Source organism: Panthera uncia, chromosome D4, assembly GCF_023721935.1.
Source record: "Panthera uncia isolate 11264 chromosome D4, Puncia_PCG_1.0, whole genome shotgun sequence".
NCBI lineage: Eukaryota > Metazoa > Chordata > Mammalia > Carnivora > Felidae > Panthera > Panthera uncia.
The window spans coordinates 59,307,797-59,322,960 of record NC_064807.1 but is presented as its reverse complement, the minus strand read 5'-3'; the positions used below and the strand labels follow the sequence as shown (position 1 = coordinate 59,322,960).

Below are 15,164 nucleotides of genomic sequence, written 5' to 3'. Positions count from 1 at the left end.
ATGTTTGGATCTGGGGAGACGCCAAGGGCCTGCCCTGAGGGGAAGTATGGCTCGGACCCACCCCCTGCCGCATTCACACGAGTGCAGCTTAGATCTTTCTGTGTTAGAGTTTCTTGTGACATTTCATTTGAAATAGGATTGCCACTGTTTTATGAAAGTTTGAAGACCACTGTTCTGACGCCTTTTGCCAAATTCTAAAATATCTTTTCACATCTTTCCCTCTTGAAGATGAACTGACTGGAATCCTTAAGAAATTATCACTTGAGAAGTATCAGCCCATTTTTGAGGAGCAAGAGGTAAGGATGTTATTTTTGAATGTCCATCTAAATCTTACCATAAAAGAAAATGGTCTCACACATGTGGGTGTTCATCCTGCAAGCCTAATTGATCTCTCTCCCTGAGACGGCAGGCGGAATTTGTGTTCAGCACACTTAGTGCAGTTCACCGCGGTGAGATCCCGGGACCTTATGGCTTGTTCTGTTGGAACAGAATTTTGTGATCTCGAGCACCGCTCTTGCTAGTGAAGTTTGTGTCTGTCCTGCACGCACTTCTGTCGAAGGTGATTGACCGGCTTTCAGGTTTAAAGAGGGTCATAAGCAAATCCTAATGAATCTATGCTAAGTGTCTGCACGTAGGCTCTGTATTAATCTGAGTGCTTAAAAGCACTCACAATCACATTTTTTTTTACAAAAAAAAAAATACTGTTCTACAGTTTGGCCGTTTCTCAAAATGTTAAACATAGAATTACCATGTGACCCAGCAATCCCACTCCTGGGTATATGCCCAAGAGAACTGAAACATATGTCCACACAGAGACTCACACACGAATGCTCACAGCCACGGTATTCCTCATAGCCACCAAGTGGCAAACAACTCAGATGTCCATCAGCTGGTGAATGGCCAGATTTGTTAGTGCTATACAATGGAATATAATTCGGCCATAAAAAGGAGGGAGACACTGACACGCTACAAAATGAAGGAACCTCGAACACATGATGCCGAGGAGAAGCCAGTCACAAAAGGCCACATATGGTATGATTCCATTTATAAGAAGTGTCCAGAATAGGCAACTCTGTAGAGACAGAGAGTAATTAGTGGTTGCCAGGGAGTGGGGGAGCACAGAACGGGGTGGGGGGGAGTGACTGCTTATCTGGGGGTGGGTTTCTCTTTGCAGGTGATGAAAATGTTCTAAAATTGAGTGTGGGGATGGTTGCACAACTCTGAATATATTAAAAATCATTGGATCATACACTTCATTTTCTTAATTAAAAAATTTTGTGATTTGCACATAGTTGACACCCAATGTTCCATTAGTTCTAGGTGTACACCGTAGTGTTTGGCAAGTTTATATTTTATGCTGTGTTCACCACCAGGGTAGCTACCATCCATCTGTCCCATCACGTCGCTAGTACAGTAGCATTGACTATATTCCCTATGGGTTGTATACTTTAAATGGGTGGATTGTACAATAAGTGAATTATATCTCAATAAGTTGTTTAAAAAAAAAAAAACTTATGTTTTGGCCAAATAAAACTCCTCTGCAGGCCCACTAGCCACCAGGGTATCACCATTGGTTTAGAATATTCTGCCTGGTTGAGTACATGACAGCTGTCATAATTACAGTAGCAATCACAACAACCACTCAGTGTCCCTGACAGGCTTGCAATGCTATTGAGGAGTTTGTACTTGGTTTTAAGAAGCAGACAGAGTGCAGTGGCTTCCTTCCTCCATTTGCTTTTCTGCCATATCCAGTGTGTCCTCCCTGCGACTTTGGCATTTTAAACTTCAGTAGTGACTTTTTCTCATCGCCAAGAAGTCTTTCCTGTGTGCTGATGGCTGCCTGCTTTTGTTTCATCCGTTCCATACCCTCCTGGAGTATACAGAGAACACGTCTCCAGGGCCATGTCTGTTTCACAAGGCAACGGTAGTTCTGAGTTCTTGGCTTCCTCCCAGTTTTGGAGCTGGCATGTCTGGGGCATACCTGTCACTCACCATCCTCCGGTTCTTGCAGTTGTCCCTTGTAGGGAACTGAGGTATGTTCCAGATGAAATGGGAGGCTTTCAGAGTTTTAAAGGGAAGGCGGAAAGCGGACCATGCAGATTTGCTGTGGTCTTAACCCACCCACCTGAAAGTCTCCACGGTCTCTGGGGTTGGGAATGTGCAGAGTCCTGAGACAGCACTGTTGGAAGGGGTGCTGGGAGCCAGTGGCCAGAGGGTTTCTGTGTGTGTGAGGTACTGTGAGGCTAGCTGAGCCAGTGCCCTTGTTAGGAGCCAGCTCAGCAGTCCCCCCGCCCCTGTGCTTAGCCCCTCTCTGGACAACATACGAGCTAGGTAGCACTGTGTGAGATTTGCTGTCTATCCACCCGGAGACCCCATGCTCCCTTGAAGGCTTTGATGGGACTCAGGTTTTAACACCCTTGATTGCCCCTGCCCTCACCTCCTCACCCATCCCCACAGCTGCGGGGCACTTGTTAGTCCCTTAAGAAATTCTTTGAAGAACCTGGCATACAGATAGAAATTTTCCCTCACTTCCAAGGCTGGTAAAAATTTCTCCCTAGGGGCGCCTGGGTGGCGCAGTCGGTTAAGCGTCCGACTTCAGCCAGGTCACGATCTCACGGTCCGTGAGTTCGAGCCCCGCGTCAGGCTCTGGGCTGATGGCTCAGAGCCTGGAGCCTGTTTCCGATTCTGTGTCTCCCTCTCTCTCTGTCCCTCCCCCGTTCATGCTCTGTCTCTCTCTGTCCCCAAAAATAAAATAAACGTTGAAAAAAAAAATTAAAAAAAAAAATTTCTCCCTATTATTATATGCTTTTAGTCCGTGTTGAGAATTTGGAAGAGGAATGAAGTTAATACATTTTCTCATCTTGTGATTTTGAAACTGAAGACAGACTAGTAATTTTCATCTCTCTACTTATATTAGGATGGATTTGGCTGCGTGTATTGGAAAATCCCCAAATAATAGTATCTTAAACAAAATGGAAGGTTTTTTTTTCCCCCACAAAAAGTTTTGAAGTGAGTCATCTAAGCTCCTTCTAGCTTCCCTGCTCCACCATCACTAGGGTGTGTGGCCCTCATCCTCAAAGTCCAGTATGGTTGCTAGAGCTCCGGGCATTACATCCACATTCTAGGCACCAGGATGCAAGGAGATGGAAGCAAAAAGACACATGCTCTCCTTTTTTAGAGAGACTTCCTCAAAGTACCATAAACCTTCTTATATCTCATTAGCCAGAAGTTTGTCAACTGACATACTCATATGCAAGGGAAACTCAGAAATACAGTAGTTTAGCTTCATGGAAATGTGCCTAGCTGACAACTAGGATTCTATTACTAAAAAAAAAAGTAGGGCATGAATATTGAAAGGACACAGATGTTTCTGCCGCATCCTGCTAACCCTTCAGAAGTGTTCACATGAGGAGAATTCAGTCTCTGGCTTCTCCAACTAAAATGAGCTGTGAGGATTTGGCAACCCCCAGGGTTGACAGAGGTCAGAGACTGAGAAGATCAGTGCAGATGGGGATGCAGTAGAATATTGATCCATGTGGTCATTCAGTCAGCAGATGCTACTCAGGTCGCTGTCCCCTACCAGTCCTTCTGCCAGTGCCTGACCCTGGGATAGGGAGAAACAGCCAGAGCACTCTGGGAGCCCAAGGAAGGGGCCTATAGAGTGAGGGCCAGAGAAGACCTCAGCTGAGCATAAACTGCGCTTTGAGGGAGGGGAGTGGGGCTAGAAGGGCACCTGGGAAAAGGGAGCAGACATGTGCAGAGAACCAGCAGCACTTTGGCCTGGCCAGGGCCTGACTGAGGCTGGCGCCTCTGGAGCAGAGAGGGCCTGGCCAGCATGGACGTGACCCTCTGAACCACAGTCTGGAGGCAGACGAGGGCCAGCAAGATCTCTGGCCTGTGGCGTGGATGGTGGCCCAGGGTCGGTAGGGGAGTTAGGGGCAGACTCACAGGGAGAGAGACTCCAGTTAGAAGGCCGGGATGGGGAGGCCCCGGGCAAGAGGGCAGAGAGGTGATGAGGAGCTGGCTGTGGGGACGGGCTGGGGGTGGGTGTGTGGGGAGAGGGGCGTGTCTGGCACTGCCAGGGGCAGGCAGTTTCTGTCAGAACCATGCCATCCGTTCTGTGAGGCCCTCCATCCCGTGTGAGCTGTCATGTCCCAGAGAGACACAGGGAAACGGATAATGCCTGTACCTCAGAGAGCTTGGGGCTCGTAAGGGAGCAGACCCTTCTCCACCAGCTCACACCTGGTTCAGGGTTTGTTTTTATCCAGGAAAGTAAAATGATGGTTAAAATAGAGAAGGAAAGATAGGAGAAATTTCTCAAAAAAAATTGTGTTATTTCTACATACATCAAATGTCTTGAAGAAAAATTTTAAAAATCTTGTTCAGTATCTAAGGGGGAACATAAAACAAAGCCTGCTTTTAAAGTGAATGGCTAACGTGGCGGGGGTGGGGGCTGGCACCTGGGTGGCTCCGTCAGTTAAGTGGCTGACTTCAGCTCAGGTCATGATCTCAAGGTTTGGGAGTTTGAGCCCCGTGTCGGGCTCTATGCTGATAGCTCAGAGCCTAGAGCCTGCTTTGGATTCTGTCTCCCTATCTTTCTTCCCCTCCCCCACTCACTCTCTCTCTCTCTCTCTCTCTCTCTCTCTCTCTCTCTCTCAAAAATAAATAAACATTAAAAAAAATAAAGTGAAGGAATAAGGATTTTCAAAAAGTTACAGAAGTTTTTTTTTTAATTTGTTTTAATGTTTATTTATTTTTGAGAGAGAGAGACAAGAGCACAAGCGCGGGAGGAAAAGAAAGAGAGGGGGACACAATCCAAAACAGGCTCCAGGCTCTGAGCTGTCAGCACAGAGCCCGATACAGGGCTTGAACTCACAAGCCGTGAGATCATGACCTGAGCTGAAGTCGATGCTTAACCAGCTGAGCCACCCAGGCAACTTTACTTTGAATGGCACCAGTATAATATAACATAAAACTATAGTATCTTTAAAATTTATAAACGTAGTTTGCAAAGCTTTGCGTAAACTCCCTGTAGAACCTACAACCACCTGTAAGTGAGATGGTGAGAGAATTCGTACATTTCAGGTGGGAAACAGAGGTGAGGTACCTGCCCAGGGCCCCCAGGCAGTAGGTGGGACTTGAGGCTCTGTTTGTCTGTGTGTGCTTCCTCACCCTGGCACGGGCTGGAGATGAGACTGTGGGTGGCCAGAGCCCTTCCACCTCTCCCAGATGACTGCCATTTTGGGGTCTAATACTGGAGAGCCTGTACAGATGACAGAACCTGTTCATTCTTAGGGAGCATCAAGTGCTATTAACAAGGAGGCCGCTGCCCTTGGGAATCCCGGGAGGGAGCACTGGGACGGTGGCTGCAGCATCGTAGGGTGACATGAACCCGTGGAGAAGAGCAAGGACTCTTGGGGCCCACTGCCTGGGTTCAAATCTTGGCTTTCACTGACTCATCACGTGACTTTGGGAACTGAATTTCTCCATGCCTCAGTTTCCCTGCTCCCAAATGGGGAATAGTAGTATACTCACCCCACCTGACAGTGAGACTCCAGGACAGATCTGGGGTGTGTAGGGCTGTCCTCCACCCTGTGTGTGTGAGGGTGGGTGTGCTTGCTTCTTCCAAGCCACATCTGACCTTAGAAGGACAGACTGCAACATATCCATTGTATAGCAGGGAGGCCCATTAATTTTTCGCCTGGAGCTGAGGCCCAAGCAGGAATTTTAGGATTTCACCATTAGAAGCCAAGGGTCGTATGGCTTTGAGTGGCCCTTGTTCTGAGCCCTCCTCCGCTTCAGTTCTCCATGGCCCTTCTTCCCTTTATCGCTTCTGCTTGTTTATTTTCTCTGTCTTTCCACAGTCTGCATCTCCCTTGTCTTCTGGGGGGAAACGTGGTGAGTACCGCCATGTGTGCACCTTTTCTGTGCAGCTCCCAATGTCATCAGAAGTGCAGCAACATTGGAGCCAACTTTCTAACAGCGGATTTGGATTTGCACCACTCTGGCCACCCACGTCACTGTCTCGGAACTCTCCTTCCTTGTTAAATGGTCACGGTCTTTCCAAAATGCACCTGTCCTGAAATTCCCAGCCCTAGAGCTGAGGAGAGTTAGTCCTTCATAATACTTTCAACTAAACTTTCATCATAAAGTCAGGAATTGGAAGTAGTAAATCATCATTAACTCACTACTAATAAACACTAATAGTCCATAATCAAGATATTTCTGTTGTGGTTGGAAAAAAGAGGTGTGGCGTCAAGCAGATGGTAGCAAATCCCCCTTCTCTCTTTCCAGGTGGATATGGAAGCATTCCTCACGCTTACCGACGGCGACTTGAAGGAACTGGGTATTAAGACAGATGGGTCCAGGCAGCAGATTTTGGCAGCAATTTCTGAACTGAATGCAGGCAAGGTATTGTTCTCAATCTTTTTTTCCAGTGGAGAGCTTCACTACCTAGTATCCCAGGCCCTCAGTGTTCCCAAGGATGTTTATGATCTGATTTCATCTCCTCTGGAACATCTGGCAGAGGATGGCCCCCTGTGCATGCTTCTCATGACCGAGCACTCACTACCTCCCTGTTCCTCTTCCTGTCCCTTCCCATAGATTCAGCTAAAATAGTCCCTGCAGTAATTTCAACCCACATGGCTGGGTATTGCCCTCCAGTGTACAATGGAAACGGAGCCCTTGTTTAATAGGGGCCCTGGAGTCAGGCCCACCTGGGTGTGAACCCACTCCTCCCCTTACTTCCCGTATTACGTAGAAGTCACCTCTCTGAGTCTTGCTTTCCTCATCTGTTGAGATGGCCAGGGACACTGGGGCTGTTGCCAGCGCCCCTGGTACACACAGACCCGTCAATCACTGTTGTTGCTGGCATCCTGCATTTTTGTCTAATGTTAAATTTCTGTCTCATCAGCTTTAAACTAAAGATGAACCGTGCTCCCCACCCCCCCCCCAAAGGCATACATGTGAAAACAATTAAAAACCACGTGAGAAGTGGGTCACCACTCACTTTGCAGACCTTAGTAGGACAGTTGCTGTTGGGCTATTCAAGCTCCCTTGAGCTTTGCTTTTTTCTCTAACGCAGGATGGACTTTTCTGTCTCACTCCAACAGTGTGTACGACTTGCTTACCTGTTGCTTTGTCACGCTTTGCCTGACGGTCCCCCCCTCTTGTAAGACAGTCATGCCGTGTCTGGGGTTTTGCCATTACAGATAGCACCATAATGGATGTCTCTGCCTTGCTCCTTTTTCTTCTGTTGTTTTGTTCCTCAGGCTGTGTTCCACAGTACGAGGTTATGTCAGAGAGCGTGACCGGTCTCATGGTTCTTTGTGTGTTTTGCCGGGTGTGCACGCAAATATTGAACAGACTTAGAGCACCAACAGCAAATAAATATTCATGTAACACTTTGTCATTCACAAGACACTTCACGTACATTTCCCCAGTAAATCTGAGGAGGCCGTGTCCTCACATTTCCCTTGTCCGGCTGGCTGCTGGCTGGCTGGCGAGGGAGCGGAGCCCCAGGGAGGGAGGTGTGCCCAGGTGGAGAGGTGGGCGGGAAGGTGAGGCAGGACCTGCACCCCGGTCTTCTTCCTGTGTTCCCCCAGCACAGAGCTGCATGGGGGTGGCTCCGGGCCTCCCTGCCGGGGTCGGGGGTGGTGGTTTTTATTGCTGCCGTCGTCGTGATTATTTTGCCTGTTCATAGGCTGTGAGGGGGTCCTTCGGAGTGGTTCAGTTGGCAGTGCTTCCAGCGCTTGCATTTTCCTTTAGTCTTTATTGTCTGTTCTTCTTCTGCTCTTAGTAGCCTATTCCCAAACACTGCTCACCTGTAACGTGGGCCTGGGCCGCCTCCCTTTAAGACGGGGAAGTTGAGGCTCAGAGACAGACAGTGAGCCCTGGCCCCCAGCCAGCACTGCTTCTGCTCCACTGTAGATGAAGGGGGGAGGGGGGGAGGCAGGCATGGGGGCTGCAGGAGGTAGGCCAGTCTGGGCTGGTAGGAAGGGCACACCCGGGTTGCTCATGGGGCACCAATCAACCGGAGCAAGCACCAGAGTCTTTGGAGCATTAATTTCGTCCTGAAAAATAACCCTCGCCTCTCCGCCGTGTCCCAGGCACTCTGTGGGTGTTGAGCACTGAGCACACTTTGCGCCCAGCCCTGCTCTGAGCCTGTCACATCTAGTCATACATTTCACTTCACGGAAGCCACTGAGGCCAGTTCCGGTTCATAGATGAAGGAACTGAGGCACAGAGCAGTTAAGGAACTTGCCTAAAATCACATAATTGGTAAGTGGCAGAGCCAGAACTGGAACCCAGAGTTTGTGTGCTGACTACTCTGCTGCTCTGACTCAGTGCTCATTAAGGAGAGCTCCGGACTTCAAGCGGGGGCTGGAAAGGCAAGGTCCTGGAAGACATTCCCAAGGGAGTGGCAGGAGGGCTGGGATCTGAAGAAAGATGGGAACCATGGGGTAGAGGGCTAAAAGAGTGCAGACCAGGAGGAGGGACACACATGTGCAAAGACCCTGTGGTGAGAGGGTGTGTGGTGCATCTCAAGAACTAAAAAAAGTGTGGAAGCTGAGAGCAAGAAGTCTGGTGTGAGGGGAGGCCGAAGGGGACAGATAAGGCCCTCAGGGTGGCTGAGGGGGACCCAGTCAGGTAAGGGCAAGGGCTTTGGGGAGGAGGTAGGTGAGTGATGTGGATGTGGCTCAGGGGTTACAGGACCCTTCATGCTGTGGCCTCCAGGGGCCAGATGTGCGAGCCAAGGAGAGGAGGGTGGTGGGGCAAGCCAAGCCGGTCAAGCAAAGACAGGTAAGGTACTAGATGTAGGGCCAGTGAGGACCATGGAAGGTGTGGGGGGACAGGCCAGGAGCTGGATGCCGCCAGAGCCCGGCCCAGGGCGTGGTAGATAGTAGCTGCGAATGCTTCCAGAACCTCCCCTCTGCCCTTGGCAGCCATGGCCTTTGTGGTCTGGGATCCCAGATAAAAGGCAGACTGGGCTGGCTTGAAAATCTCAGGAAGCTTAACTGCTGCCATAGAGTGGAAGAGCTCAGGTCCACTCCACAGGAGAACATTTTTCTTAATATTCGTACAAACTGGGACCTTTTTTCTTTTTCTCTCAAATTCATTGCCCCCATACTCTATTTCTGTAACAGTCTGCATCCTGTACCAGACAAAGCCCAGTCTAGAGAAGCAAAAGGCAGGACAGCTGGTGGTGGTGGTCTTGGTTCGGGCTGCATGACAAAGGACCATGTCCTGGGTGGCTTGTGAACAACAGGAATTTATTTCTCACAGCATGGAGGCTGCCAGCGTGGTCGATATCTGTGAGAGTCCTCTTCCATATTGCAGACTGCCAACCTCTCATTGTGTCCTCACACGGCAGGGAACAGGGAAGCCAGTGCTGTCTTCTTATAGGGGCACTGATGCCATCATGGGAGCCCCACCCTCATGACCTCATCTAAACGCTATCACCTCCCAAAGGCCCCACCTCTTCATACATCACAACGGGGGTAGGGTTTCACCATATGAATTGGGGGGCGGGGGGACACATTCCTTCCATAAGAGTGATATTTGGGGGCACCAGCTGATCAGCTCCCAACCAGGAGACCTGGGTGCTTCCAACCTGCCAGACTGAGGGTCTGCTCTGTCCCAGCCACGTTCTTCCCACGGGCAACGCCCACCCTCAAAGTCAGGTGATTCCGCATGGAAGCGGGTGCAGAGCGAAGTTCTGAGCCACCAAACAAAGTCCTGTGGAAGTGAGCACGATGTATCACAGTGTGCCATAGAACAAAAACATGACTGGGACAATGCTAAATATTACCAAAACAGGTTTATCTTCTGTACTACGTGGGGGTTCCCATTGGAGCTATGTACTGCTTCTCCGCAGGCCAGACGTAGCTTTCTGGAGCCCTTTGGATGGCTTTCCGATGCCCTGGCCCTCAGCTGTTCTGGGCTGGACCTGCCTCACTCTGACTTCAGGGCCTCCTGCCTCTTTCTGGATTGCTGTAGGGCACCAACTCTCCCTTCAATGTTCATACTTTTTCTTTTGCAACCCAACCTCAGCCAGGAGAGTACCCACTAGTGGCTCAGATGCTCTATACACATTCGAGGACCCATGAGAGGACCCATGAGAGAATGGAGGCCCAGATTTCCTTGCCCCCTAGTGTTGTAATGTCTTAATGGCTGTGGTCCACAGCTTGCCAGGCACGAGGGTTGTGCACTCAATCTAGCGGTTTACCAGCAGCTTTTTATTTATTTTTATTATTGTTTTTTAACGTTTGTTTATTTTTGAGAGAGACAGGGTGCAAGTCAGGGAGGGGCAGAGAGAAGACACAGAATCTGAAGCAGGCTCTAGGCTCCGAGCTCTCAGCACAGAGCCTGATGTGGGGCTTGAATTCACGGACCATGAGATCATGACCTGAGCCAAAGTTGGACATTTAACCGACTGAGCCACCCAGGGACCCCACCAGCAGCTTAAAAACAGAATAGGGTGGAAAATATCAACATTCTTTGCAGGTAGGAGGGTAAATTTGTTTCAGTTGTATATATTTGCCCATAACAAGGTTGTGATGTAAAATGTATTTCTTGCACAATCAAAAATAGTTTGAACATTTTAGCTTAAGATTTTTTTTTAAACAAATATAAGCCAAAAAAACCTAACTTGGCCATAAAAATATCAGCAAAGCAGTATGGATCCTCAGTCTTACAAGTCATAGATCTGGGTGAACCTTCCTCCTCCAGTATTCAAGTTGTGATAATGTACTTGAGACCACTTATTAGTTTGAAATGGTTTATATGTTGGAGAAGGTCAATCAGAAATCTCACCTGCATTTCACCTTTGGTTGGTCTTAAGCCTTGCTTCTCTGTATTGCCATTTTTTTGTGATCATCAAAGCAGTCCACATTCATTTTGCTAAATTTGCACAGTGCCAAAAAGGTGAAAAGACTTTTTAAAGAAGTCACGATCCAACCACCCAGAGGCCAATGCTTTTCACATTTGGGACGATCACTGCAGTGTTTTGTGCCAAATGTTTTTCTCTCCGTGGCTGAGATAAATTTGGATCTATAATTTTACATCCTACTTTCTTCGTTTAACATTAAGTATATGCAGTTACCCATGTCATTAAAAATTCTTTTTAATATGATAAATTTGTATGGATATACTAAAATTACTTTATCTTGAATTCCTACTTGTTGGATATGTAGCTATCCAAACTTTCTACTAATAGTGAGGTGAGTGCTGCAGTGGGCAACTTTGTGTATAAGGCTTTCTAATTATCTCCTCAGAATAGATGTCTAAAAGTGGAATTTTGGAGTCAAAGAGTCTAAATCAAGGTATATGGCACTTCTTCCTGAATTACTTTCCAGAAAGAGCCAGTGAACATCCCCATCAGCTGTGGCAGTGTGGTTCCAGCATCAGTGAATCCCTGCCAGTATTGAGTGCTATCAGTTTGTTTTTAAATTTTTATTAATTTGAGAGGCCAAAAAGTGTGCCTTGTTTTAATTTGTATTTCTTTAACTACTAGATAGACTGAACACTTTTTTTCTACTCTTAATGGCCATTTGCTTTTTCCCTTTTAAGAATTATCAGGCAGGTCCTTTGAAGCTCAGGGGTTTTTAAGGGGCAATTATTATCATCATCTTCAATCAGCAGTGGATACAGGGAACAATTATGGTTTTCATCATCTATGGCTCCCTCCTAAGTAGGAGGCAGAGTGCTGGAACCCTGTCTCTCCCTGACCTCGTTTCTCAGGCAATTAAGGCTAAGGTAGTGTTTTATAATGACATTGCTGTCATCCCTCCTGTTTATTTTTTAGCCCTCTGCAGTTTGCACAGTGTCACCCCGTTCATTATCTCGGGTTGAGCCTCATCACAGCCTCAACATGTCCTACTGTCCCCATTTTATAGATAGGACACCCGACAGCAAGGGGCCCTGCCTGGGATGCCGCCACTAGGGAGCGGTAGAATGGGGACTCAACTGTCCTCAGACTGCCACATCTGGTGCTCTGTCCTCTACCCTGCTGCCTTCAGGTTTGTGTTGTTGGGCTCCTGGGGGTGGGGGGTGGGGTGGGAGGCATTTTTCTAGGTGATTTAACTTACTTGGAAGGATTGGCATGCTAGGAGGTCTTACTGCCCCCTAGGGTGTCCAGGAAGGCCTCAACAGTGGTAGAGGTTCTTGCTCTGGGGTCTGGAGAGTCCACGAAAAGAAAAAGTTTGAAGTTGAGCTCATTCGGTAGACTTTTTTTTTTTTCTTTGTACTCTTAGCAGAAAACAGTCTACCAGAGATTATTCATTTTTAATTTCCTTTACATTTTGATCACCACATTTGTTGGTTTTAAAAATGTGTGTTTGGGAGAGCACCTGGGTGGCTCAGCCGTTTAAGTGTCCGATTTCAGCTCAGGTCATGATCTCACGGTTTGTGGGTTCAAGCCCTGCATCAGCTCAGAGCCTGGAGCCTGCTTCAGATTCTGTGTCTCCTTCTCTCTCTGCCCCTCCCAACTTGCGCTCTATCTCTCTCTCTCAAAAATAAATAAACATTAAAAAAACTTCTTAAAAAATGTGTGTTTAGGGGGCACCTGGGTGGCTCAGTTGGTTAAACACCCAACTCTTGATCTCAGCTCAGGTCTTGATTCCAGGGTCATGAGTTCAAGCTCCACCTGGTACGAAGCCTACTTAAAAATGTGTGTGTGTGTGTACACGCGTGTGTATGCGTGCATGCACACATGCACTGAGTCCACACTGCTATTCTCTGACAATAAGACCTGTCAGTCTCCTGCTGCCCACACAGAGTCCGCTGTCACCAGCAACCATTTGAGTACCATTGCTATCCCATTTTACAGATAAGGAAACTAAGGCCCAGAGAGATTAAGTGTCTTTTTCAGGGTCACCCAGCTAGTAAATGGGAGGAATGGGATTTGAACCCAGGCTGTTTGGTTCCAGTCCCTGCTCTTAACTTCTATGTATCATTGCCTCTCAGCCAGGTATTTGGTGAAGATGTTCTCTGGGCTCAAAGAAACATCTACATCCTCCCTTTTTCACATCTCAAAACATGTGTGTTAAGGGGTGGGGATGTGGGGGAATGTTGCATGGATAGAGTGAGAAGTGAATCACTGTGGAGAGGAATCTGACAGCTTTTGGGCAGGGGGGAGTGAGGCAGTTGAAACTCTCTGTAGCAGAAAGAAGTTCAGCTCCCACTCAATCCCCTGGAACTCTGAGGGCTAGAAAGACACCCAGTGAGTCAGGGGAGGAAACTTCCCTTGCAGGCCATGTGACCCAGGACAAATCAGTCCAGCTCCTGGGCTCTGCATCCTGTCCTTGCCTGGGGGATTGGACCCCTGTGTTTCGAGGGCCCTCTCTAGCCTTGCGTGTTGTGATTATGGGTGCTAGGGGACATTCTGACTCAGTGTGTTTTTATTAAACTGAGTACTCTCTTAATCAGATAATTTATTTCCCCATGACACCCATAGGTTTCTAAAGTATTAGTTGAGGATTAACAACACCATGTCAATTGAACTAATAGTTCAAAGATTTAATAAGACTTTGTGTCTGTTTTCAATTTCCTCTACAGGGACGCGAGAGACAGATTTTACAGGAAACCATTCACAACTTCCACTCTTCCTTTGAGAGCAGCGCCAGCAACACCAGGGCCCCTGGAAACAATCCCTGTACATGATCCTCCCTCCTGTGGTCACCATCGTGAGCTTTCTGAATTCCAGTACTGCCCTCACACAGCCAGTGCTCCAGCCACCGTCAGCTCTTTCCCTATTCCCTGAAACAGGCCACACTTTGTCACACCACCGTGCCTTTGTTCACTCTGCCCAGAACACCTGTCTTCCCTTCCCTGCTGTAGTAGTTGGTGATGCTTGTTGCTGTAACAAACTCAAACATGGTAGACTTAACCTCACATGAAGTCTGGAACGGCTGCTTGTGCTTGGCAGGTGACTTCACACTGTGATTTGGGGACCCATCTCATTTCATCTTGCAGCCCTGCCATCCCCAGGGACCTCAGCATCTTTTCTTCTGGTTGGCAAAAAGGGGAAAGAGACAGTGGAGAAGGCACAGCCATTCTTAACTACTTTCCTCTTAATTGCCCTTGTTCCATCTGTTCCTTCTCACATTCCATTGGCCTCCAGTAGTCATGTGGCATCATCTGAGTGCTGGGAAATGTAGTCTTTGTTTAGGTGATGGCTCCCCAGCAGCAACTCTAAACTTAGCTGGGGCAGCATGTGTTTTGGAGAATGCTTAGCCTTCCCTGACACATCTTTCCGGAAAACTTCTAACTTGTTCTTTGTGATCCAAGTCGCCTGTACAGTGAAGCCTTTCTTGACTCTCTTACATAGAACTAACTTTTCAGCCCCTGGGGTCCTTTACTGCGTGTCTGAAACTCTGTTCTAATGCTTGGCTGCACCCACTGCATACAGCATACAACAGGTGTTCAGGATGTGTATGTTGAATGCATTTTTCTTTGTTGCAAGGGCAACCTTTTCTATAGGAAACAAGAGTAAGCCTGCTGCGTGATCCTGGATCCCTTCTTTGTGGCCTAAGTGCCGTCACCTGCAAGATCAGGGCTTGGGCAGGATGATGCTGTAAGTCTATGCTGTTCACCCGTATCACTGTAGGGCTTTCTACACTTCAGGTGGGAGCAGAAGACCCTAATAGATTACACTGTGGAAGGACTTTGGTGCTCACATTTTCTAGACAAAGAGCTAAGCATTTGGAATTTCTCGTATACCCTGTTAATGCTATGTTCCTCAGAAGGGAATTAGTTCTTGTAATTTCCTGCCATGTCATAGTACCTCAGCAGCACCCCGACTTCTAAAATCCAGTAGCTTTTGGAAGTGTTTTCAAGTGAATAATTTGTTTGGCCAGTGCTTGCTACATTTCTTTTACGTGCTGAGTGCGGGGGATACAGAGATGAGCTAGAGCCAGTCCCACCCTTGGGGACCTCAAGAGGCAGGAGAGGATGTGAACAGATGATCCCAACCTCGAGAGGCAGTATGACAGAGTAGGAAGAGTTTGTACTCTGGACTCGGGCTCAGAGTTCACATCCAGTCCTTCGGCTGGCCAGCTGTGTGGCCGGGACAAGTCACATAGCCTCTTGCCCAGAGCTTAGAGCCAGCGTGCAGAAAGCAATTGGTCTGCATGAAGTAGACAGCAGCCTTCACAGTTTTGGTC

The 15,164-nt window shown here is 48.0% G+C and overlaps 1 protein-coding gene across 1 annotated transcript in view; it reads left to right on the top strand.

Moving 5' to 3' along the window:
* The window catches only part of ANKS6 (ankyrin repeat and sterile alpha motif domain containing 6), a 45,921-nt gene extending 31,463 nt beyond the window's left edge, over positions 1-14,458 (top strand). The window contains exons 13-15 of the mRNA XM_049628570.1: positions 229-296; positions 6,295-6,411; positions 13,558-14,458. Of these exons, the coding sequence (XP_049484527.1) occupies positions 229-296; positions 6,295-6,411; positions 13,558-13,662 (290 nt within the window). The 3' untranslated portion in view covers positions 13,663-14,458. The remainder of the gene's footprint in view (positions 1-228; positions 297-6,294; positions 6,412-13,557) is intronic.
* Positions 14,459-15,164: the final 706 nt, after the last annotated feature.